Here is a 26985-nt window from a genome sequence, read left to right as displayed (position 1 = left end):
AGTTGGAGCTTCGGCGTCTCCGCGACGACAAGACGAAGCAGCAAACAATCGGAGGACTAAAAGGCTCTATTACTTTCTCACCAAATCAGGCACTTGGTTAAAACCGCCCCCCCACCACCCGCGCCCCCCGACCTCCCGGCCGACCCGCCCGGGTCCGAGGCTCCAGACCTTGAGTACCAGACGTCCTGGAATACGAGGTGCCGGTCACTAGGGGGCGCCACTCGCTGGCAGGAGACCTCGCCGGTCAGTTTCTTGAGCCGGAACCGCAGAAAAGTCGCCCCCGCGGTGCGTTCGGGTTCCGGAAATGAAGTTAATTTAAATTAAAAAAGAGAAAAAAGCATAAATATGGAGAGGAATAAAACTACAGGTGACTCGACCGAAGGTTAAAAGTGTCCATTTCATGGCCGCGGCGTTTGCTTCTAACAGTCATCTTCATGCACCTCGCTTGGCTAAAAAGGGGACGGGCGACCGAGCCTCACGGGCGACCGAGCCTCATGGGCCTGGTACTGCCCGGAAGCCGTCGAGCCGTCGCCATGGTCACCGAGAAACAACACGCAAAAAACACGTAGACAGCCGGACACGAGCAGACATGTGAAACCGGCCCGGCGGGGGCCCGGCGCTGGTTCCGCTCATAAAAACCCACATCATAAAAGTGTGATCCTCAAATCTGCACCATGAGGACTGGAGACGGCGGGCGCCAGGGGCGAGGAGGAGGAGGAGGAGGAGGAGGGAGGGCGGGAACTGTCCTCCGTGACCTCTGGGTCCAGATGAGGCGGGAGGGGGAGGGGTTCAGGCGAAGTACATGGTCCTCAGCGTGTCGTGGTGGATCTGCACGGCCTTGGCCAGCGCCTGCGGGTCTCTGCCGTTGCTCTGCCCTGAGATGTGGCTGCCCTCGGCGCTGCGGAGGCAAACACAGGTAAGGTAACTTTATTGATACCAGAAGGTAGATTTGTTTGCAGGTAAAATTCAATTAAACTCAATTAAAGATACATATAAATTGCATGATAAATTAGGAATAATTAGGTGGTGCGCCCACGACCCTGATTTTAAACCGAATCAATTGGACCTTAGATTTAAAAACTGGGTAACTAAGGGAATAACAACATTTTACTCAATAACAGATAAGGGACAACTTAAAAGTTTTCAGACTTTGAAAAAAGACCATTCTTTGAGAAAAGCAAGATTTCTACAGGTATTTACAACTACGTAATTACTTTGATAAGGTCATTTTACCAGTCGATGACTTGTCTTTTCACTAATCGTTTCACCAATCGATAATTAGTCTTTTAACCGGTTGATGATTAGTTGTTTCACCCGTCGATAACTAGTCGTTTTACCAGTCAATGACTAGTCGTTCACTATTCGTTTCACCAGTCGATGACTAGTCGTTTCACTATTCGTTTCACCAGTCGATGACTAGTCGTTTCACCAGTCGATGACTAGTCGTTTCACCAGTCGATGACCAGTCGTTTTACCAGTCAATGACTAGTCGTTTCGCCAGTCGTTTTACCAGTCAATGACTAGTCGTTTCACCAGTCGATGACTAGTCGTCTCACCGGTCGATAACTAGTCGTTTTACCAGTCAATGACTAGTAGTTTCACCAGTCCATCACTAGTCATTTTACCAGTCGATGACTAGTCTTTTTACTAATCTTTTCACTAATCATTTCACCGATCGATAATTAGTCTTTTAACCGATTGATGACTAGTCGTTTCACCGGTCGATGACTACTCGTTTCACCAGTCAATAACTAGTCGTTCTACCAGTCAATAACTAGTCCTTTCACCAATCGATGACTAGTCTTTTCACTAATCGTTTCACCAATCGATAATTAGTCTTTTAACCGGTTGATGACTAGTAGTTTCACCAGTCGCTCACTAGTCATTTTTCCAGTCAAATACTAGTCGATGATTAGTCGTTTCACCAGTCGATGACTAGTCGTCTCACCGGTTGATGACTAGTCATTTCACCAGTCGATGACTAGTCGTCTCACCGGTCGATAACTAGTCGTTTTACTATTTGTCTCACCGGTCGATAACTAGTCGTCTCACCAGTCGATGACTAGTCGTCTCACCAGTCGAGGACTAGTCATTTTACTATTTTTTTTTCACCAGTCAATCACTAGTCTTTTCATTAATCGTTTCAACAATCGATTATTAGTCTTTTAGCCAGTTGATGACTAATCCTTTCACCGGTCGATGACTAGTCGTTTCATCAGTCAATGACTAGTAGTTTCACTAATCGTTTCGCCGGTCGATGACTAGTCGTTTCACCACTCGATGGCTAGTTATTTCACCAGTTGATGACTAGGCGTTTCACCGGTTGATGACTAGTCGTTTCAATAGTGGATGACTTGTCTTTTCACCAGTAGATAACAAATACCCCTGGTACCCCCGGTGCACCCGGTAGCCTCCGGTACCAACAGTGTCTCTGGTACCCCCTGCTACCCCCTGCTACCCCTGGTCCGGCCTCCCCCCTACCTGTCGTGCTCCTTGTCCACGAGGTGGTAGCGCGCCCGGAAAGCCACCAGGTGGGCGTAGTAGGCTGGTGCTGGGATGGAGACGGAGCGCGTGCAGCGGACGTAGGTGTGGCACAGCTGGTAGGTGAGGAGCTGGAACTCATCTGCGGTGAAGCAGTTGTCGTCCCACAGGACGTGGTAGTGGGAGGGACGACTGGTACCCTGGAGGACGGGGAGGTTAGTATGTTAGACGTTAGCCAACACGGACGGAGGCGGGGCAGCAGCTACAGGCCGACAGGTTTACCTGGATTCCAGCGTGGCTGCACAGGTAGAAGTCAAACTCGTAGGGGTGCGTGATGTCGGTGTCCACCGTGGTGCCGGCCGGGATGTTCCCACTCCGTCCCACCTGCCAGTCAAACCAGTCTTAGTCAAAGCTGACCTGCAGCATTCATCACATTCCTGGGAGGAGGAGCAGGACTTCCTGCCACCTCTGAACCCTCAGAGGACCGTCTCAACTTTAAAACACGCCTCCAATGGTGCTTTTCCACCAGCACCTACTCGGCTCTCCTCCACTCGGTTTGGTTCTTTCCCACTAGGGGTCTAACGAGCCGACTAGATCCTTTTCTGTATCTATTCTGCCGAGGTTCTAAGCGGCTGAGTCGGGCTGTGATGTCATCACACTACAGGCCACCGATTGGTCGGGGGGTTGGAGTCAGACGTCTGAGTCAGGATGTGACATCAGAGAAAGAGCGACTCTGACGGCTTCTTGTTCATTTCATTCCACCAGCATAATTGTTAATAATTTCTCCTAAATATTTTGTAAAAACCAGGAAATGCAGCCCAAATCTTATCAACCCGCCCAGTCCTATATTTTTCAGCCCAATTGGGCAGAAACCTGCTCAACCTGGCAACCCTGACTGAGGCGTCTAACAACTGGTAAACAGATTTATTCCTCAAAACGATTAAAGGAGCTTGAGGCCGGATTGTGGCAGGATTTATGAAAAAAATTCGTATACATTTTAATTTTTCTAGTAATAATGTCAGATGAAGCGTTCCAAACCCAAAAGAATGATTCCTCTAGTGTATCTCTCCGTTGCCTTGAACAGGCTGTGTGCTGCAAAATGTGCTGCAATGCGTTCCCGAATTTCCCGCGCTGGGCTGCGGATGTGACGTCACATGACGCTGCATGCACGTTCTCCCCGTTCTCCCGTGCCGGCTTCACTGTTGGCTGCAGTACCCCCGACGGCCGTCGTGGTGAAGGGTGGCGCTAGAGAGTCTCATTTCTTAAAAGGAGCCTCAAGCTCCTTAAAATAAACTTAATTTTTAATGATTGAACTGGATAAATTCCCTCTTATATTGAGATTTAAGACCAATTAAGACATTTAATGGCCTTATTTTAGGAAAATGGAAGCAGGTCCAGGGGTCCTGAAGAGAACCCGGGACGTGTCTGAAGAGAAGAGACATGTGGGGCGCCGCTCACCCGCTCGGTGCGGTCGGCGCAGAAGAGGCGGGTGTGATGGCGCTTCTGGACCACGACGAAGGTGATGCCCGGCTGGTACTCCTTCTCCAGGCTGAGGCAGGCCTCCCTGATGGCCAGCAGCTCGTAGTACAGCACCTGAACACAGACACGTCAGTTCTGGGAGGAATACTTTCATACTTAATACTTCTTAATACCATTTTCAAAGAAAATTTAAGACCAAAAAGACCAGTCACTAAGAAATCCAGCGCTGAGGTGGAGGTTGCCAGATCTGACAGGTTCCAGCCCAGACGTGTTGAAAAACCCACCGAAATAATGAAAAACCAGCCCGAATCAGACATTCTCTATGTTAAAACCATAAATTATTAAATGTGTTATAAATTTCTCTTTGCTTCAGAACACCACTAAATAGCCCCGAAAAAGTTCAGGTTCATAACAAAGACTACAATTAAATTGAATAGATTAAAACAAAGCAAACATCAGTGAGTTTATTGTGTATGTTTCTATTTTTCTCTGCTATAATGGAAACTTTTATGTTGATAATTTGATAATTGATCATTCCTAATATATAGTAAAAACCAGGAAAAGCAGCCCAAATGTATATTTTTCAGCCCAATTGGGCTGAAACGTGCCCAACCTGGCAACACAGATTTAGAACATTCAGGTTCAGACCGGGTTCAGACGGGCCTTTCTGAACATTGTGATGATCTCAGGAAAGGAAAAGGAGGAGCGGTGTGAACCTGTCTGAACTGGCCCTCCGACACGCCGTCCCTGTAGAAGATGATCCGGGTCGGCTTGTAGCGGGTCGACTTGTAGAACTGGATCAGCAGCTCTCGCACCATGGACGCCAGGTCCTGGATGACCTCCTGCCTGGGCCTCTGGACGCGGACCGTGGCGCAGTACCTGCTGGGGTGGGCGTCCATGCTGCCCACCACCTGCGGGGGGATGGGAGGAGGACAGGGACACGTCAGACGGCCGAGCCTCCCGGACCTGGATCTGGTTCTGAAGGGAACTAGGGCTGCAACGATTCCTCGACGTTGTCGACAAAAATCGATAATCAAAACTAATGGAATTCATTGTCGACAATTGTCGCCAGACGTGTTTTTCCAACGGAGTGAGGCGTCTCACTTCAATACAATCTCTGCTGAGAGTCGCGCAGCACGATAGCGTCTCAGCAGCTGCAGGTAATAAAACTTCAAAAGTTTGGGAGCATTTTAGCCTCGATACGGTGAATAAAAAGATGACTTGCAAGGTTTGCAAAGCCGACCTTGCTTGTCAAGGGAGCACGTCGGTAATGCATTTGAAGAGAAAGCACGTCGGAGTGTTGAACGAAACGGACTCGCCTTGGTAAGATGTTAAGCCTATTTTCATTTGTTAAATTAATTTGTTTCATTCGTTAACTTTGTTTATTTCATGTTATTTATTAGTATTATTTGAGCCACGCACAGCTACTCTCGTTGCTATAACCTCAATCATAATTGATGCTGCGCGAAAGAGCGAAAAAGCTTGTGTGATGATGACAATGATGGATTTGCATCTAAGTTTAGTTCAGGTGCCTATGAACTGTCAATTATCTATCAAACTCCACAATGATCATGTTAACATTAAATCAGATAGATTGGTCTGGACATTTCTCTTGCGGGTCGGGAGAAGACACTAAATCAATGCATCTCTATTATTATTGTGCGCCGTGCGGGCATGAATTCTGAAAAGAGTTTTGCGGATGCGGGCGGGAGCAGGATGAAGAAAACAGTCCTGCTATAGCAGGATGTAGAAAACAGTCCTGCTATAGCAGGGCTCTAGTGCCATCTTTTATTATCATTTGCCACATTATTAAAGCAACCTCATCCTAATTTTTTTTTTAAATTACTAATTATCCAATTAGTCGACTAATTGTTTCAATAGTCGGTGACTAGTCGACTATTAAAGTAGTCGTTAGTTGCAGCCCTAAAGGGAACTGGACCTCACCGCTGCGATGGACGGCTTCTTCCCGTCCCCCGCTGGAGGATGGGTGACGTCGGCCCCGAGGAAGATGACGGGCTGCTGGAACACCGAAGGCCTGCAAAGACCGGGCTCAGGGGTCAGGGGGGTCAGGGGTCACGGGGGGGGGGGGGGGGGTCGAGGGTCAGGGGGCGGGGCTTACCGTTGGTGCGGGACCAGGATGTTGTTGATGCCGCCCAGCTTCACGTTGATTTTGAGGCAGAGGTTGGACAGCGTCTGCGGAGACGTCTTCACCACGTTCTTCACCTGCACGCACTGGGTGGCCATGCCGAGCAGCGTGTCGCCCACCCGCTTCACCTCCGCTGGGGGAGAGACATTCCATCCATCATTACATCCATGCATCCATCTTTGTATCCATCATTCATCCATCCATCATTCATCCATCCATCCTTCCATCTTTGTATCCATCAATCCATCCATCATTCATTCATCCATCCATCATTCATCCATCTTTGTATCCATCATTCATTCATCCTTCTATCCATCCATCATTCCATCCTTCCATCATTCCATCCATCCATCTTTGTATCCATCATTCATCCATCCATCCATTCATTCATCCATCATTCCATCCATCTTTGTATCCATCCATCCTTCCATCATTCCATCCATCCATCCATCTTTGTATCCATCATCCATCCATCATTCTATCCATCTTTGTATCCATCCGTCATTCATTCATCCATCCATCCTTCCATCATTCTATCCATCTTTGTATCCATCATTCATCCATCCATCCATCCATTCATTCATCCATCATTCTATCCATCCTTCTATCCATCCATCCTTCCATCATTCCATCCATCCATCCATCTTTGTATCCATCATCCATCCATCATTCTATCCATCTTTGTATCCATCCATCATTCATTCATCCATCCATCTTTGTATCCATCCATCATTCATTCATCCATCCATCCATCCATCCATCCATCCATCCATCCATCTTTGTATCCATCATTCATTCATCCATCATTCATCCATCCATCCATCATTCTATCCATCTTTGTATCCATCATTCATCCATCCATCCATCCATCCTTTCATCCATCCATCATTCTATCCATCTTTGTATCCATCCATCATTCATTCATCCATCCATCATTCATTCATCCATCCATCATTCATTCATCCATCCATCCATCCATCCATCTTTGTATCCATCATTCATTCATCCATCCATCATTCATTCATCCATCCATCATTCTATCCATCCATGATGAAGACTAAAATGGACAATTCTGACTAAAATAAGACTAAAATGCTCAGACTTTTAGTCGACTGAAACTTGACACGATTAAAAGGAGGATGAACGTGACTAAAACTAATAAAAACTAAAATGATACTTTGAACCAAAGACTAAACTGCAGCTAGAAGTGAACAGAACCAGCAGTGCTGCTACCGTAGACGGGCGTCTTGCCCGGCAGGATGACGATGATGAGCTGCAGCCCGGCGTACGTGTTCTTCAGGTGCCGGAACATGGGCTCCACGCTGTCGGCCCCCTGGGCGTACTTGCAGAAGCAGGGCTGGCCCTGGATGGGCATCCCGGCGTCCTTGGAGATCTTCCTCAGCTGGTCCGTGAAGCCCCTGGAGGGAGACACGGGGGTCAGACCGGTTCTGTCTCTGGACCGGGAGGGTTCGGGGGGTTCGGGAGGTTCGGGGGGCTCACTTGAGGATCTCCTCCCGGCACTGCCGCTGCGTGGCGAAGCAGGCGATGGCCCACATCTTGATCTCCACGCCGGTGTGGAACTGCTTCCCCCGCATGTCCCACACGCCGTGGGACGGCGTGGCCACGGTGCGGTTCTGCACAGACGGTGGACGGTTGATCTGCTACGGCCGACAGTCTCAAACCCACATCCCCACAAACCCACAAACCGAGAGCAACCTGCCAGCCAGTGTTGTGCATGAACGAGTTCATTGGACACGTTCATTTCTGTGAGAACGTTGAACTGAATGCAACATATTTGCAAATAAAGAACTTGAACTTGTTCATTCTGCAGATCAGGAACTGGAATTTGAACTGTTCAGATTATTTCAGTTTTAACTTCACTGTTTAGGTCCAATACATTTCACCAGCGGGCGCCACATTTAAAATACTCGACGAGACGACGACGTCACACTACATTACCCACAATGCAGTGCACACACTAGCATAGCAACGGGCACCATCTCCATGGCAACGGCGGCCCGAGCCCGGTGCAGGCTTTACATGACCAGTGAAGAGAGAGACGTTGCAGACGCAGCATCAGCGAGCCGTCAGATGATGATCCGCTTATCATTATCTGCAGGAATTTTACACATCGTCTCCCAAAGAGTCCAACGGTAAAAATCTAACCTTTCTGTGCAGATTATGTCTACCTGAGAAAACAAGTCTGAGCGTCTGCCTCGTCAACTTCACATTTGAAACGTCATGTGGAGTTAAAGCCTCTGTCCAGTGTGAGGAAATATCTGCAAGTCCTTGGCAATCAAGGAAAGTGATCAGGAAAGACCAAGAAGACCCAACAGCCCCAAACGACCCCAGTCACACTGCTGCACCTTCAGGGGGTTGATTTCCCAGCAACAGGGAGACAAACTGATAATGGACTACATTGTTGGAGATTTACAGCCTCTGATTAAAGTTGAAAAGCCACTAGGACAATACATGATTGTATACAGTGAACAGTTTTAGGATAGGGGGGGGCGTTTCATTCGTACTTCTCACCTAAAAATATTGAAATGAACTGAATTTGAACTGGTTCAAAGTGAAAATGGTGAACTATTCATTTTTAAACTATGTGAACTAAACTTTGAACTAGTTCATGAGAAGTAGGAACTCGCACAACACTGCTGCCGGCGCTCTCAGAGATCATCAAACGGAACAACAACCGGGATCAACATGCAAAATGAGGACATTTCAAAGTGATGGTTCTTTTCCAGCTGGAAGGAAAACGTGTGTAAAAGCAAATCTGTCAAGTCAATCTGGAGAAAAGAAGCAAATCAAACATGGAAAAAAAACAGAAATCATGTTTTCAACAGGTTTCCTCACAGAAATCAGAGTTTTTTTAACATAATGATACAAATGTAACTACCTGCATTCATGGCTGGTCATGGATCATCAAAGAAGTGACTGAGAAATTACATTTTGGAGTTTAGGATATTGTAGGAGTCTAGTCTAATTATGCCTTGATCTTTGTTTATTAATTGTCTGTGTTGTATTTATCTATTTTTGTTATTATTTTCTTACTTTTCTTGTTTTATTAAAATTTTTATATTTTCTAAGGCATATGATATGATATTGTGAGGAAGGGAAAGGACTAAATGAGCATTCCGCTTCCTCCTGTTCCCTCTCCAACACATTATTTTGCTGTTGTTCTTTATTTCTGGATGAGACTGTTAAATTATTTTGCTTTTTTATATATATATATATATATATATATATATATATATATATATATATATATATTTTGACACTCTTAATTTGATGGTGAATTGTTGTTGTTTGAGATAAAGCCAACAATAAACAATAAAATTATTGCTTCTTTTATGGGCTCAAATTAAAGCCATAAATATTTTGTATCTGTAAATAAACTTTGTACTTGTAGAAATATTTTGTGCATGTGCAAAAAATATTTGCACTTGCAAAAAATATTTGTACTTGTAGAAATATTTTGTGCATATCTAAAACATTTTTGTAGCTGTGGAATTAATTCGTCTGTGTGCAACATTGGATATACAAAGCTACAAACTTTTTTTTACAAAAGCTACAAATTTTTTTTACAACTACGAATTATGGCGAATTATGGCACTGTTTTGACGTCCCAATAATAAGAGCCAATCAGCGATCTTTGGCACGGGTTTCAAAGCGTTTCTGGAGAGCCAATCAGCACATTGCATCGCTTACTGACGTCGCCGCCATATTGGATGTATTAGACTAAAATGTAGATTACAAAATAAAAACTCTGCTAAAATGCGTCTATAAGGTAACAATAATATAATAATAAGATAACCTTGTTTGAATTGTAAAATGGGTTTGGCTAAATACAATCTTTGACTAAAACTAGACTAAAATGGTCCTGGACAATTCTGACTAAAATAAGACTAAAATGCTCAGACTTTTAGTCGACTGAAACTTGACACGACTAAAAGGAGAATGAACGTGACTAAAACTAATAAAAACTAAAATGATACTTTGACCCAAAGACTAGACTAAAACTAGAATTGAAACAGGCTGACAGAAACAACACTAGTTCTGTCCGATCATGGGTCGTTGAGGAGGATGTGGGGAGTTTTTACTGTTTTTATTCAACTTAAAAGCTGATGGAGGTGAGTGGCTCGTGTCGGGGGGGTCTGAACCCTCCTCCGGTTCTCCGGACCCCCAGATCTCTACGTCGAGGGACGGGAGGTGAGCTTTGGACTTTACTGAGGTGGTTTTGTGGCACAGATGAAACAAACAGACACTCATGCGTATGAAGCGTGATTGAAAAGGGAAGGTACCATAAAGGGCTCAGAGCTCACCCTGCCGCCGTACTGCAGCATGGGGGCCGGCAGCACGCGGCCCGTCACCTGGGCCATCTCGTCCCGGACCCGGAACTGGAACTCCTGCACGAACGGGTCGCTCTCGTAGTTGGCGCTGCGCACCTGAGGAGGGAGAGGGAGAGGCGGGGAGTTAGGAGACTGGGTGTTAGGAGACGGGGTGTTAGGAGACGGGGTGTTAGGAGACGGGGTGTTAGGAGTAGAGATGCACGGATCGATCGGCCCCTGATCGGGATCGGGCCGATAATGGCCCTATCGGCTTTGATCGGAGATCGGAAAATAATAGTTCAGAGCGGCCGATCTGATGACGTTTACAACAACAAACCCCCGCCCGCGCGGGCGTTCCCGCACCTCAGACCGAGCGGCCCTGAGGACACGTGGGTCTCGCCGGTGCGGGAGTTTTACAATGTATGAAAAGGACAACAAATTTGCAGTTTGCAAAGTTTGTCCAAAGGAGATACCACGAGGAGGAATGTTACAAAATAATTTCAACACAACGAAGCTAATAAGACATTTGAAAGTTGAAAGTTCTTCACATGGAGTATAGCCTATTGATTTTTCAAAATTGGCTGCAGCAGAAAAAAGGGAGAAAAAAAAAGGAGCGCGCGCAACGGCACTAACTCAGCTGTCACACCTGTAACAGAGACTTATAAACGACAGGAAGAAAAATAAAGAACTACATCATCAGGTTATGAATTCATATGCTTTGCTCATCAGCCGCATTCTGTTGTAGAAGACATCGGGTTTAAACACGTTGTTTGCAGCTTGGATCCCGGTGCGCGCTGCCGCTGTGCGCGCCATAAATATTTCACTGATGAAATCCTGTCGGAGTTTTACCAAACTATAAACAGTCCAAAACCTCACGCAGGACGACAGTCGTGTCAGTCGCTTCACAAGTGACATGTGGAGCTGTAGTGTGAAGAGTTTTGCTTCACTCACAAGAGTTTCCTCACACGCGGCGGATGCTACCGCTAAAGCTTTCACAAAGCTTAATAATTCATAATTCATTTTTATGTTAAGATTGAATTCCTCTTTCCACAGGAAAACTAAGCTTTATAGTTTGCAACTTGTATCAACTTTTAGAGAGTGACATGTATGCTGCTCTCTGTGTTGTTGCAAATGTTGTACATAATTATTACCACAGGAAAGCTGAAGCTACTAAACTACACTTACTCTTTGTGAGCCAAGTTTACACTAATAATAATAATACAAATAATAATACAATGTCAGTGTCGTGTACATGAGACAACCATATTGACAAATTTATGGATTTCACCCTGTGATCGGTGATCGGCAAAATCGGGATCGGTGCATCTCTAGTTAGGAGGAGTTAGGAGACGGGGTTCACGCCGCGGTGACTCCTTCCGACTCCTCACTCCCTCCCTCCCTCCCTCCCGACTCCTCCCTCCCGACTCCTACCTCCCGACTCCTACCTCCCGACTCCTACCTCCCGACTCCTACCTCTCCTCCCTCCCACCTCCTCCCACCCCCCCCCCCCCGGGCCTCACCAGCCGGCTGATCTCCTCCTGCCGGTCCGGTGCTGATCGGGCCGTGGCTTTGATCATGGTGGACGTCTGGTTGTCCGTCAGCTTCTTGATGCAGCGCTGGCCGGCAACGACGTTGCAGACCTGCAACACAAGCTCAGCTCAGTTAATCAGGACGTTTTAATACATTTTCATCTTAATAAAATAAAATAAGGTAAATAAAGGGGTTTTTACAAACTGAAGTAGCTTTTTTCTGCATTTTGTCTCAGTTTTGTTCAATAAAATATTAAACGTGGCTGAAACCTCCTGAATCAAAGAACATCAACCTTATTTTCTGGGAAATAAAAACTAAACTGACCTCCAGCGGCAGGTAGGTGTGCTTCTGCTCCTGGCCCACCTGCAGACACGGCAGGTGGGGGTACTTGAGCTGCAGGTTGTACTTCTCCCTGAAGTACTGGGCCACGGTCCGTTCGATGGTCTGGCCGCTCTCCAGCTGCAGCGGGAACCTGAGGGGGATGATGATGTTGAACTAGCTAGAAATGTTTCCATCCATCAGCTGAGATCAGATATGTGGCGACTGCACTACCGCTATTTCTACACAATAGAGGGAATGCGCATGATGTCACAGATGCGACTTCACGGCGGGTTACGTCCACTGAGTGGCAGAAAGACTGAGTGGCAGAAAGACTGAGTGGCCGCGTAAACTTTCAGTTTGAACTAGAAAACATCTAAAATGGGAAAGAGCTGTTGTGCGATCGACTGTACTCATAGATTTAGCAAGAAATCAGAGTTATCGTTTTACAGACTGCCGAAAAATAAGCTAAAGAAAGACAAATGGATCGCTGCAATTCGCAGAAACAACTGGATTCCAGGCACCGAAACGTGGATTTGCAGTTCCCATTTTGTATCAGGTAATGGTGGATTTTTGGGTAGCTAACGTTAAACGGTCAAATCATAAAGTTCGGTGTCCTCATCACTTTAATTTCGCCAACAAATCCTGCCTTGAAGTAGGACCAAGCGTCAAGACTTTTGTATGCCTTCAAGCTTTGCTTTGTGTATTTCCCCGGCGTAGAAATCAAGTACATATAAATATCAGGAAACTCAATTAGTGGCCAAATATTAATGTCCATGGACCACTGGTTCTTGGGGTAACTGTACGGGTCACTGTCAAGCCCACCGGCTTTAATTTAAGCCCATAATCAGCTTTTATCCCGTCTTCTCCACTAGTTGCAGCTGTTTTTGCTGATGTTTTGCCACTCAGTGCGAGTGAGGGGGCTGGTCCAGTGGGGAAGTGACTTCAATGCAGACCCTCTATTGGAGGATTGACTCCAGTGCTTTTAAGGATTGACACGACTACTAACTAGTCCCAAAGTATCTACCAGAATAACCAGCTCCAACACCCCCTCCACCTCAGAAAAGGAATGAATAGTAAATGTTACTGATTTAAATTGGACTGAATTTGGAAATGAAACCTGAATTTTAAATATTAAAGATACAATTATCAACTTACCATTATCAAATTACATTATTTACCATTATAGTGATCATATTACACTGAAGAACTGCTGATCACCAGATTATGTCAACTTGGTGCAACGGCATCTCAATTATCCGAGTCCGAGACCGAGACCGAGAACAAGACCACAAGAAAGTGTCTGGAGACTAGTATCTGGTACCTAAGTGGGTCAGAGTACTGACAGAGTATGGATACGAGTATTGATCCTAACCCCCCCACCCCAGGTGTGGGACGTACGTCTGCAGGCTGGCGGGCCGCCGGGTCACGTTGCAGACCCGGTACTTCCTCCTCATCGTTCCACAGTGAGTCACTTCCACCTTCAGACCTGAGGAGACGAGAAGGTGGTGAGGTCAGAGCTGGGAGGGCGGGGTCATCATCATCATCATTCAACATCATCATCATCATCGTTCAACATCATCATCATCACCGGGGGCGGTTAGACCCACCTTTGATCTCCTTGGTGAACTTGACCCGGTGGGAGTCGGTCAGCGGCCTCGGCTGCTCGTCGATGTTGTGGATGTCCAGAACTTCACACATAAACTGGATGACGGGCTGAGCCTTGTAGAAGGCCGTGGCCGACACTGGAACCACAAGAGGAGAGGATGATACGCCCCAACGCCAAACTGAACCCACTCAACACAACATACTCAACACTCAAGACACAACATACCAACACACAACACCCAACACACCCCACACACGAGACACAGTCAACACTCGACACACTCAACACACTCAACACACACAACACACTCAAAACTCGACACACTCAACACAGTCAACGCACTCATGAAGATGCTAGGCATTTTGAGGAAAGTTCTCCCTTTAATTCATTCCTCAGCTTACTTAACCCTATATTATAGTTTCTTGTTCCCTCATTTAAATTATTGTAACATTGTTTGGGCAGCTAATTATCCGACTCATCTAAGAAAACTACTCTTATTGCAGAAGAGGTTTCTGAGATTGATCTCCCACTCCTCTAGATATGCGCCATCAGCGCCTCTTTTTCTGAAGTATCGACTCTTACCTATTGATAAGGTGAATGCCTATCAAACATGCCTTTTTATTCATAAGTTTATATACAGGAAACAAGATCTGCCTATTACTTTTTACAATTTCTTTATTCTGACAACAGACTTTCACTCATATCAAACAAGGTTTAGTAACAATAGCTTATCAATACCGTCCTCCCGAACCTCTGGTCTGACTTAAACTCTTCACTGAGGTCCACCTCCTCCCAATGCATTTTCAAAAAAAACCTAAAGGAATTTTTACTTTCCACAGGAACCTAATTTACTTTCTCTACTCGACCTTTAATTTTATCGACCTTTAATTATATATTCTTTCTCATTGTTGTGCTTTTGTCACATTTTTTGTTCTTTCTTTGTGTTTTTTACTATTAGTTGTTTCAAGTACTTGAATTCCTGTTGCTATTGATCTTTGTCTTTTGTTGTTGTTTAGCTCATGCATGCTGTCTGCTTGTCCTTTGTTTTGTTGACAGGGGTGGAACCTTGTACAAGTTCGCTATAGAACTTCGTTCCCTCCTTGCGCAGTGCTTCATGCATCTTTTTGTGCTAAATTAATAAACTCTAAACTCAACACAGTCAACACTCAATACACTAAACACACACAACACACTCAAAACTCGACACACTCAACACAGTCAACACACAAAAACACACTCGACACACAACACACTCAACAACGGAGGTGAAGAAGTTGTTCTCAGACTGAAAGAGAAAAGACTTCTTTTCCGATCCAGGATGGATACGGGATCTTGCTTTCCTGTAAACGCTACGAAACGGTCTGGATCCAGACCCTAGTGGTCAGTAGAGGAACTGCAGGTCCAGATCCAGACCCTAGATCCGAAACCTTCCACAAAAGTACGATGCAACTTCAACAAAACAATCCCAATCAATACTAAAAATGTAACCAATTATGGTCTGTACAGCTTTGACGCCTCGATGTTTTGGCATCAGGTTCTGACCCATGTGCAGGGCCGAGGCAGCAGTTCTGGGTCGGGCTCTAAAGTAGCCGGTACCGGCCTCCTCACTCACCATCGATGTTGAGCATCATCTTCCACATGGCGGGCCGCACCGACTGGTGGAAGCCGAACCAGACCTCGCGGCCGCCCCCCAGCGGGTGATCGTAGCCCTCCGGGGAGGAGAAGAAGGACCGGCCCACGGGGGTGTACCTGGCCCGGCAGAGAGGACCCACGTCAGACCCAGTAACCACAGGAAGCGGGAGGAGTCCCTGCGTGTCGGGGGACTCACTTCATGGAGGGCAGGTGCCGCAGGACCACGTCCACGGCGTGGACCGGGTTGGTGCTGATGGGCTTGTCCAGGTCCACCGGCTCGGTGGTGCCGCGGCCCGTCAGCACCTCGTGCAGCATGTGCCAGCTGACCAGCGACACGAACTTGATGGACACTTTGAAGGGGCGGTCCTTCCCGCCCTCGCCGGGCAGGGTGACGTCCAGGTCCACCTGAGGGACGGACGGACACACGGGTTCGGTTCTGGAAGCTTTGGAGGGAAATAAAGTCGCTTTCCTCTAGAGATGCACCGATTGATCGGCAACCGATCGGTATCGGCCCGATAATGGCCCTATCGGTTTTGATCGGAGATCGGAATAATAGTTCAAAACGGGCCGATCTAATGACGTTTACAACGACAAACCGCCGCCAGCGCGTCAGCTCTCAGACCGAGGGGTCCTGAGGGGGCCTGGCCGTCTCTACAAAACATCAACAATGAAAATGGCGTCGCTGTTATGGGAGTTTTACAATGTCCGAATAGGACAACAAATTTGCAGTTTGCAAAGTGTGTGCAAAGGACATTCCCCCGAGGAGGAATGTTACAAAAGAATTTCAACACAACGAAGCTGATAAAACATTTGAAAGTTTTTCACACGAAGGAGGATATTGAGTTGCCAAAGTTGGCTGCAGCTAAGGCAGAGAAAGAAAAGGAGCAACACGGCTAACTGCGCTGAACGTAACAGAGACCTATAAACGACAGCAAGAAAAATAAAGAACTACATCGTAAAGTAATTAATTCATATGCTTTGCTCATCAGCAGCTTTCTATTGTAGCAGACATCGGGTTTGTGTCCTACAGACCAAGAGGTGAGACCAAGTCGGACCGTCACTCACTCATTAGTAAAGTTGCTTTCGTCAACGAAAATTATGACTCAACGAACCTTTATCACCTGAGGAAAACGAGACGCAACGAAAAAATGCTGGTCATGTGACGATAATTAAATATATAATGCAATATCGTAGAGGAATAAAAACCAAACTAAAATGTAGATTACAAAATAAAAAGTCTGCTAAAATGTGTTTTCATTTTCGTTGACCAAAACGAGATGAAATGTTCTAACAAAGATCCTTGTCCGTGTTTTTAGTAGTTTCCTCTAGTCTTTAGATCTTTGGATCCACTTTCCTACATAGACGTGGAAAAGAAAACCAAATGTGTCGTTAGAAAAGAAAAAGATGGGGAGAAATGCGGAAAAATAAATATGTTGTAAACTCAAATTAGAGTCTTCTGTATCTGGAATGAATGTATTCTTGAGTCTATAAGGTCATAATAAATATAATAATATAACCTTGTTTGAATTGAAAAATGGGTTTGGCTAAATACAATCTTTGACTAAAACTAGACTAAAATGGACAATTCTGACTAAAATAAGTGCTCAGACTTTTAGCCGACTGAAACTTGACACGACTAAAAGGAGAATGAACGTGACTAAAACTAATAAAAACTAAAATGATAGCTGGACCCAAAGACAAGACTAAAACTAAAAACAGGCTGACCGAAACAACACGAGTGTGAAACACGTCCAGGGCTTCGGAGGGACGAAAACAAACATTTGCGACTGGGTCGGACTCTCACCCCCCCGGTGGCGACAGGAAGTGGGCTGGCGGTGTAGAGGCTCCTCTTCCCATCGTAGACCGGCAGCCGGTCACCAAAGATGGTCACCTTGAAGTGCTGCACCATGGAGTCCACCACCTCCCTGGGGAGACACATCACAGGATGGATGGAAACTGGGGCTGTCAGTTTAGCGCGTTAATTAGATTCATTAATTAGACTGCTAATTAACGCATTATGAAAATTAACGCAATTAATTATGAGTGGCAAAATGCGCAAGCATTTTAAATTTGGCCCATTGAGGGACCCGTAGGCCACTTGGCAGGTCACTTCCCACCTGCTGCTGGTCAAAGAAACAAAGCAGGGTGACAGACGTGGATGCGACTCAGGGCCTTTGAACGGCAAGTTTATGTATAAAAAGAAAGAAGACGGGACTCTCAACAAGAACGCGTTGATTTGTACATTTTGTAAAAAAGAATTTTCTTATCACCGGAGCTGTTCCAGCCTGAATTATCATTTAAACGCTAAACATCTCCGGACAAGTTCCACTGTAAACGTTACAGGTACTAGCACTTGAATAGCTGTATTGAGTCAGCTTTAGTTTTAATTTTGAATTGAGAGTCTTCTTAAGTGCCTATTTGAACTGAATTTTATTTAATTAACTGTATTTGCATTGCATAATTGGTTTGCTGATGTGCTTGAGCTTTTTCTTTTGAATTTCATTTATGAAACACACTTCACCAATAAAAATGTGAATTTCAAATCTTCTCTTCTTAGTGTATTCAATTGATTAGTCATGCACAGCAATTTTGCAATGTCCTAGAATTCAAATTTTTTATTTGGGGACCTTTGGCAGATATGAGATTAAAATGCGATTAACTACATTAATTAATTATAAATCCTGTCATTAATTAGATTATTTTTTTTATTAATCTTCTACTATTTATTAATATTCTACTCCTGGAGGGGTTCTGAAGAACCGGCTTCTGAAGAACTGGCTCCGGTTGCCCCGGTTACCTGTTGACCCGGCGAGGACATTTCTCAGGCTTGATGTCCACCTCGTACAGGTAGACGTCGATCTTGGGGATTTCCACCTGGAAGCAGTTGGCCAGCAGCTTGATGGGCTTTCCGACGGTGCCATAGCCGGGTCGTCGTGGCAACGAGAACAGGGCTGGGGCTCCAACGGCTCCTACGGCAACACAGGTACAACAGAAACGTGAATAAGGTGTTTAAAGCCCAGAACTCTCCCAACTTCCCTGTTTGGTCTCTCTTGGAGGTTTAACTTGAACACTCATTTGACCGAGGTAAATTTAAGACTTTTTAATACAATTTTCAAGCAAAATTTAAGACCAAAAAGACCAGTCACTAAGAAATCCAGCGCTGAGGTCGAGGTTGCCAGATCTGACAGGTTCCAGCCCAAACGCGATGCAAAACTCGCAGAAATAATGAAGAAACAGCTCGAATCAAACATTCTCTATGTTAAAACCGTAAATTATCAAATGCGGAATAAATTTCAAGTCATAAGCAAATGAAGCCAAAAAAAAAGTTCAGGCTCCAAACATAGACTACAATTAAATTGAGTAGATTAAAGCAAATAAAATATCAGTGAGTTTATTGTAAGTTTCTACTTTTTTCTGCCATAACGGAAACTTTTTTGTAAATAATTTCTCCTAAATATTTAGTAAAAACCAGGAAAAGCAGCTCAAATTTTATCAACCCACCCAGTGCTAGATTTTTCAGCCCAAAGTCAAATGAAGCCCAATAGAGGGAATGCACATGACGTCACGGATGCGACTTCACAGTGGGTTTCACCCACTGAGTGGCAGAAAGACCGAGTGGCAGCGTAAACTTTCAGTTTGAGCAACTGGAAAACATCTAAAATGGGAAAGAGCTGTTGTGCGATCGACTGTACTCATAGATTTAGCTAGAAATCGGAGTTATCGTTTTACAGACTGACGAAAAATAAGCTAAAGAGAGACAAATGGGTCGCTGCAATTCGCAGAAACAACTGGATTCCAGACACCGAAACGTGAATTTGTGGTTCCCATTTTGTATCAGGTAATGTTCAATTTTTGGGTAGCTAACGTTAAACGGTCAAATCATAAAGTTCGGTGTCCTCATCACTTTAATTTCGCCAACAAATCCTGCCTTGAAGTAGGACCAAGCGTCAAGACTTTTGTATGCCTTCAAGCTTTGCTTTGTGTATTTCCCCGGCGTAGAAATTAAGTACATATAAATATCAGGAAACTGAATTCGTGGCCAAATATTAATGTCCATGGACCACCGGTTCTTGGGGTAACTGTACGGGTCACTGTCATGTCCAACTGCCTTTAATTTAAGCCCATAATCGGCTGTTATCCCGTCTTCTCCACTAGTTGCAGCTGTTTTTGCTGATGTTTTGCCACTCAGTGCGAGTGAGGGGTCGTGGTCCAGTAGGGAGTGACGTTAATGCAGACCCTCTATTGGGCTGAAACCCGCCCCAAAAAAGAAACTAACTAAATCAGAGCCGTGCGTGTCCATCTTACCGACATTCAGAGTGATACTGATGATGGTGCTGCGGGGGCTGATTCTCTGATTAATTTCAGTAAACTTATAAATAATCTCTTTTCTTCCTCCCTACCTGGAAGATGCTTCTCCAGTATTTCTTTATTTGGCTCTAAATTAGTTTGTAATTTACTTCAACTCTGATTCGACTTATCGCCAGGATTAACTTCGACTCAGGACGTGAAAGACACGACGTCTTCATCAGTCTTCATCAGCAACGAGCTGCCGGTTTGACAGGAAGTCAGACTGGAGGAAGGAAGTGGTTTCCTCAGAGCGACGCGCAGGCGGCGTGCGCTGACTTCCATGATGGTCAGGGTCAGGGATGTTGGAAACCTATGTAATAACAAGTTTGAAAGTGCTGCCTTTAAGTCGAGATCATTTCATGACCATCACAGAGGGTTCTTCACAGTCTTTAAGCTTGTCTAAACTGGAAAAAGCCACTCAAACTATATCAAATGGCCCATTCCCCCCAAAGTCAATGAAACTAATTTTAAATTGATCATAAAATGTATCCAAGCACTGAATTTTTGAGACAAAGATTTAAATTTGAAGTTGACCCCTGTAACTTTCTGTAATGAATCTGAAGAATCACTTGATCACATGTTTCTATTGTGTCCTGTCTCACAAACCTTTTGGCGTGAAATTTAAAAATGAACAACATCCCAAAAGTATAAATCACTAATATTATTTTTCACGTAAATACAATTGACAAATCAGTGTCTCTCTTGGTTAATGTCATTCTTCTACTGGCTAAATATCATATACACTGTTGTAAGTGCATACCTCCCAAAATATGTTTTATTTTTTTATATTGTATTGTATTTCCTCCACTAGCAGTTTGTATAAATGTGTGTTTTTGTTTATAAATTGTGTTCAATAAAAAAAAAAAAAAAAAAAGGATGTTAGAGGCCGCGTCACCTTAAGCTGAAAGACATGAGCGCGTGTCACCGTGGTAACAGCCGGGTAAAAGGTTGCAGGGCACCGTGACATTTCAAAATAAAAGCCCCGCCTGGTGGACCCGCGCTTCCTCCTGACTGGAGGAGGAAGTGACATCACACAAGCGTGACTCAGAGGAGCCACCACCGCCGCTGACGGAGAAGGTGCATCCACACAGGTCACTTCCTCCCTCTGTGCCGTTACCGTGGCAACGCGGCTTCACCATGGCAACTGAAGACATGTTGACAGGAGGAGGAAGGAAAAACCGACGTTTCATCTCGTTTATCACGACCCGGCAGAGCATCACCGGATTAATCACCACTTAGCGGGCCTGTTCCAGCACAAGAGCTGCCACTGACGTCCAGCCCGCTCAGAACCAGAACCAGCATCCCATCACACCGGAGAGTCATCATCACGCGAGTGTTGACGCCAGAGCAGAGACAGGTCGAACCGGTGCATCTCTGCTTTTTGGGGACTATTATCTGACGATATCGAGGAAGATTTTGAACAGATTTATTAACTAAGTGGATCGGGTTTAAGAGTGGATCAGTGAGCGAAACAACCGGAGTCAAATTCCCTGTCTTGTTTGACCTGACAGCCAATAAACCTGATTCTGATTCTGATGCGGCTGCTGGTTAGTTAACCAGTTCCCCATTGGTCTCAAAAAGTAAAAAAAAAAGAAAAAGAATAATTAATAAATAAATAAATAAATAAATAAATAAATAAATAAATAAATAAATAAATAAATAAATAAATAAATAAATAAATAAATAAATAAATACACACAATCTATGAACAGTGTGAATTGACTGGGCCAACCGAACCAAACCTGTCAAGTCGCCGGTTTTCGCCGGGAAACTAGCGTATTTCACCCATCTTTCCGGCCGCCTCCCGTATTTGTATTTTCCCGTAAATTTCTCGTTTTATAAGATAATCATTTTTAAAGTGAAAACTGAATTGTAACTAGCCTCGCGAGAACTGCCCCCTGCTGCAGCCTCGTGGCAGTTCTCGCGAGGTTAGCGGCAACAACTGGAACAAACTCGGAACAACAAATCAGAGATGGATGGAGGTAAGGAGAGAGAAAACATTTCTGCACAAAAAGCAAAGACTTTGTGTAAATATCTCTAAAAATGGGAAACCGAAGTTACTTTCCTAAAGAGGAGCAGGACGGGGCTCAGAAACATGCGTCTGTGTCATCAGTCAGTGAATGACAAAAAAGTGAAGACTTTGTGTAAATATCTCTAAAAATGGGATACCGACGAAAACAAGTTCTGAAAGATGTGTAGCTGCGATGTTAGTGTCTCTCACGGGAGAAGGAACGATGCTCGTCAGCAGCACCAGCGCTGTGTAACCAGTCATGAAGGCCAGAGCCTCATGAGTGAAAATGACAAATTAAAAGAAAAGTAAATGTTTCACTTGAAGACAATCAATGTGTATATGAAATGAAAATATTTAAAATAAATAAGGCCAAGTTTACACATAGCCAGGTATTTACAAAAAACGGATATTTCCCCCTCTACATCTTGAAAAATACCATCATATACAATACAAACCCGCATAAATACGCTGTTAAGGTGCTATGAGCAGCCAAACCTACAGGGGGCAGCGTAACGAGAAACATAAAGTCATGCTAGCCAATCGGAATACTGGAAAAAAACGTCAACAAATGACACGAGTAACTTCCAGTTACTTCCAAGACGGAACGAGAGTCTTTAGTTTGGAGTGACAGAGAAGTGGAGTTACTTTTAAGTGTGACTTTAGAATATAAAACAGGTAAAATACAAGAAAATATTGACGGTGGCCAAATAAATTGTAAACACAGGTCGCACACATGACACTGGTGACGTTTCTGTCGCATAATGTGACGTTCTGAAGCTTAAATGTCCGTTTCCCTCTGTTTAGAAGCAAACGTGAAGACGGAGTTTTTGCAAATCTCTACTTTGGCCGGAGTTTTCAGAAATGATCGTTTTTGGTGACTTTGATCTTCATTTTTGTGTAAACGAACGGCCAAAACGCATGAAAACACCACAGTTTTTGCTACGTGTAAACGGTGCCTAAGTGTACTTTATTTCCCTTTTGTGTTTTCATTTAGGTTCTATCATAGGAACTACACACAGGAAGTACACAGCATTTCAGTGTCAACAAAGGTAGAACTATCAGGGCTATGAGCACATAGTTGTAGTTTGTAAGTGATTGACAGGTAAGTTATTTTGGATTTCTCCTAAATCTGTCTTAGAATGGTGGTTTCCCGTATTTTTTTTTTAATAAACTTTGTTTATTGATTTTTAGTACACAAATTGACAATGATAAAGTGCATGTAAATAACAGTAACATAAGAGCCAAAAAACAAACAAACAAACAAAAGAAAAGGAAAAAAAAAAAACATATTTCACATATTAGAGTGATAATAACCTCACTTTTCAGGTCAAAATAGAAATAAATAAACGACAAATGGTAAATAAAAATAAAGTGGAATTTTATTCAGGTGTAACTGGGAAGGTGACTTTCTCTGCATAGGCAAAGAAAGGTCCCCACATTTCACTAAATTTTCTGGAAGAGCCTCTCAGAGTGTGTCGGATTTTTTCAAGCTTCAAATTGTTGAAAATCTCTTTTATCCACAGTGTATGTGATGGCGGTGTTGGTGATTTCCACCTCAATAGAATAAGACATCTAGCCAATAATGTCACAAAAGCTATCAGATCTGCTTGAAGTTTAGGTTTCCTGTATTTTTAAATCCAACCGAAATGCCATACTAAACAGCATATACTAAAAAGTATACTTAAGTTCGGCACACTTTTGAGTAAATATCAGTAGTATGCATTAATTCGGACGTACTATTAAGAGCCACACGTCACTTCCTGCCGTTGGGAGGAAGTGACGTCACGTGTCACAGCAGCAGTAGCAGCTCCGCTCTTTCCCGTTTATCCTGGCCGAAAAAATATGACATTATATAATATTATTATATACGAATATTATAATATTATTATTATATAATACTATTATTATACTTAATATTATACTTATGACATACATATCTGTGCAGCACTTAGCAACCAAACACAGCTGCATTGCATTGTGGGAAGTTTCTGCTTAGGTAGTGTCCATCAATCCATACTAATAAATTCCTCTGGAATGAGTATGGATAGAGCATACTATTGTATACGTACTAATGTTTCGGACGCACTACAAAATAGGGGTGGGTAAAAATATCGAAAAATCGATGCATTGCAAATATCCCCCCCCCTAATTCAATATCGATTAAGCAAAGCCTCTGAATCGATTCACCTCCTGGCCACTGGGGGCGCTGTGCGCAACATTTTCTTATGATTCGCATTTTGTGGACGGTGGCTGCACGCGACTAAACAATAAAATGGCGACGATGGCAAGCAGAAAATCTTTCAGATCAGACGTTTGGACTCATTTTGAATTCCCATTTAAAGAAGGAACACGAGAAACGGACAAAAGTAGGGGGGTGTGTAAAGCCCCTTTTACATAGAGCGCAAAGCGCAGACCGCCGCCGGCGATCCCATTCATTGCGTAGTGCTACCCCGGCGCAAGAGCGGACTGCTCTGCCGCCGAGCTCGGCGTTTGCACCGCACCTCCCTGCCCGAATTGAAAATGTTTTAATTCCACCGTGCCGCACTGCCAGGACATCTCGGTGTGTCCAATCGGAAGGAAGGTGGTGGAGGCTCTGCGCCGAGTCAGTACTGTAATACAAAAGTTAAAATAATAAAAAAGAAAAACACATGGCAGTTCTGTGTCAACATGGTCCGCAGGTTTGTCGTGTCGTTGTCGCGCCGAACAGCAACACGACAAACCTGCGGATCATGTTGACACAGAACTGTCATGTGTTTTTTTTTTTCATTTTAACTTTTGTACTACAGTACAAATGCACAAGTGAGCCATTATGGTGCTGCTAAGTTTAATTGCTTAGTTCATTTCTATGTGAAGTAACATGCCACGTGTTATAGGCATGAAAATAAAAATAATGAAAAATTGTCAACAGGTATTTGTGTATTTCTAGGTCTTACTGAATCGATATCTAAGCATTTAAATCAATATCGAATCGATATCAAATCGAATCAAAACCTAAAGAATCGGAATCGAATCAAATCGTGAAGTTCTTAGGCCCTGTCCCAATACTCCCACTACCCCTCGTTTTCATCCCTACCCCTAAATTTTGGGCGTTCCCATGAGGGTAGTGGTGTCCCAATTCCTCTTTCCACCTAGACGTAGTGAAGAAAACCAGTGTAGTGGATATGAATCTATCCCTACGGATCAACTGTTTTCCGATGCTCACTAGCTGACCTAGGGACAGATTAATTTCCCAGAATGCTTTTCGTCGTCATTTGCGGACTGAATCAAAAAAAAAAAACATGGGGGACATTTCTTATTTTTTAGTGAATAAAATCAATATTTTGAGTTGGTTTCTGCATAAAAATGCATTTTGATTACATTTCTAGCGAGAAATATATATTTTACTTTCATAATATTCACTCAGTGAATGTACATAATCACTCGTTTTCCCCGTTGTTGCAACCTCGCCGGAATAAAGGCTGATTTATGGTCCCGAGTTACACCAACGCAGAGCCTACGGCGTAGGTTACGTAACCTACGCCGTAGGCTCTGCGTCGATGTTACGCGGCGACACGCACCGTACGCCGTACCCTACGCCGTAGGATCTGCGTCGATTTAACGCGGAACCATAAATCAGCTCCAGAGCCGGCAGGCAGGCAGAAATCCCGAAATTTTCTGAGCAAATTTCTTAACAGGCGTAGCTACAACTGTTAGATTTCATCTATTAAACCAACATTTATCTTCCTAAATGACTTATTTCAGCCAGCGGTAATTCTCAACAGAGCTGCAGGTTTCTCCCCCGGAACGACGGCGCAGGTTGACCCGGCGATCACGTCTGTACGTGAGCTGCTGCTGCTGCTGCTCCCCGGACTGGAGGCTCTTATCATCGCCGAAAACATCAGATCAAATTTCTTAACAGGCGTTATTTGGATAAATTGAGCCCAGGTTGGGGATCTTAACGGTTACTTTTACGCCTGAAAAAATATTAAAACTTAATAAAGTGGCATATTAACAGCGCTACAGCTGAAATTAAAACAGCTTCCTGATTAGGGGTAGGGATGAAAGTAGGGGTAGGGGGAGTATTGGGACAGGGCCCTGGGAAGATTTCAAGTGCCCTAAAATCTGTCCCTTCTTTTTTAGGGGTAGTGAAAGAAAGTAGGGGGAGTATTGGGATTGGGCCTAAATCAATATCGAATCGATATCAAATCGAATCGAAACCTAAAGAATCGAAATCGAATCGTGAGGTTCTTAATACCCAGCCTGTCATTAGGGTGGAAGTTTGGGATTTCGAATGCAGCCCAAAACTTGACAGGTATGGACCCAAACGCTATTGGGTGGTTTCAGTAACCATAGCAACGGCGACTGAGGGGCTTCAGGTACACCTGACGGCATCACCTGACCGCCCCTGACGTCACGGCCCAGAGGAAACCCGTGGGACGGGTTCGTCCCACGGAACCGGAACCCCCGGAACAACCCCCCCACCCCGGTATGGGGTTTCTCCTGCTCCGGTCTCTCCCCGGAGCACCAGATTTCCCCAGCCGCCCCTGAACGCCGCACCGGTCCCACCTGTTGATCCGAGTTCCATTCATGAGGTCCGGGTCCGGACGGACGTCCCGGTCCAAGGCGGTCACGTGTCGCGGCTCTGGCTCTGGGGCTGGATCCGGAACCGGGACCGGGCCGCTCGGGGGGGGGGGGACTGACACCTAAACCACCCCGGGGAGGCTGCGGTAATAACCCCGCTGCTCGTCTACGTCGATGCCCCCGCGGAACGGACGTGACAGCGCGGTGTCGTGGTGTTTTGCAGCCGCCGGTGGAGATCCGAGAACCGGCGTCCTCCGCCGTGAAAACCCGCTCTGGACGCAGAGCTCCGTGTCGGTGGCTGAAGCCCACGGAAACACGCAGCTGGCACTTCCGGGGCCAGCCTTCACAATAAAAGCCCTCTCAACCAAGTCATTCAGTGCGTTTACGTGGGAAGTTTAATTCCTCTTTAATTCAGAATTAAAATGAAATCCGATTTAAAATTAGTTAAAAAAAATAACCATGTAAACACCTAATTCCAATTGAAAATGGCCATTCCGAATATATATATATATATATATATATATATATATATATATATATA

General features: G+C 44.6%; 1 protein-coding gene across 2 annotated transcripts; it reads right to left on the bottom strand.

Annotated features, from left to right (window-relative positions):
- Window positions 1-742: 742 nt before the first annotated feature.
- Window positions 743-26743, bottom strand: LOC133460584 (protein argonaute-3-like). Of its 2 annotated transcripts, none has more exons than XM_061741229.1 (19): window positions 26430-26743; window positions 18324-18495; window positions 17331-17451; window positions 15723-15931; window positions 15507-15643; window positions 13896-14030; window positions 13687-13774; window positions 12292-12439; window positions 11958-12077; window positions 10432-10554; window positions 7607-7740; window positions 7340-7524; window positions 6080-6239; window positions 5905-5995; window positions 4677-4871; window positions 3940-4074; window positions 2764-2865; window positions 2482-2681; window positions 743-898 (listed from the first exon to the last, which is right to left on the bottom strand). In XM_061741229.1, exons 1-19 carry the CDS (start codon window positions 26446-26448, stop codon window positions 790-792), a joined length of 2583 nt encoding a protein of 860 aa, XP_061597213.1. In that variant the 5' UTR covers window positions 26449-26743; the 3' UTR covers window positions 743-789. The 2 variants fall into 2 exon arrangements, with proteins under 2 accessions (XP_061597213.1, XP_061597212.1); XM_061741228.1 differs by having other exon boundaries at window positions 744-898; window positions 10411-10554.
- Between the last annotated feature and the right edge of the window lie 242 nt (window positions 26744-26985).

This window comes from Cololabis saira, chromosome 15 (genome assembly GCF_033807715.1).
Source record: "Cololabis saira isolate AMF1-May2022 chromosome 15, fColSai1.1, whole genome shotgun sequence".
Classification (NCBI taxonomy): domain Eukaryota; kingdom Metazoa; phylum Chordata; class Actinopteri; order Beloniformes; family Belonidae; genus Cololabis; species Cololabis saira.
This window is presented reverse-complemented; position numbering and strand designations above follow the sequence as displayed.

Coding starts and splice junctions, on each gene's coding strand:
- LOC133460584 (XM_061741228.1), bottom strand. Junction 17,452..18,323: donor TGTCCTCGCCGGGTCAACAG/GTAACCGGGGCA, acceptor GTGTCTCCCCAG/GGAGGTGGTGGACTCCATGG. Junction 7,741..10,410: donor TGAGCTCTGAGCCCTTTATG/GTACCTTCCCTT, acceptor CCGTCTGTGCAG/AACCGCACCGTGGCCACGCC.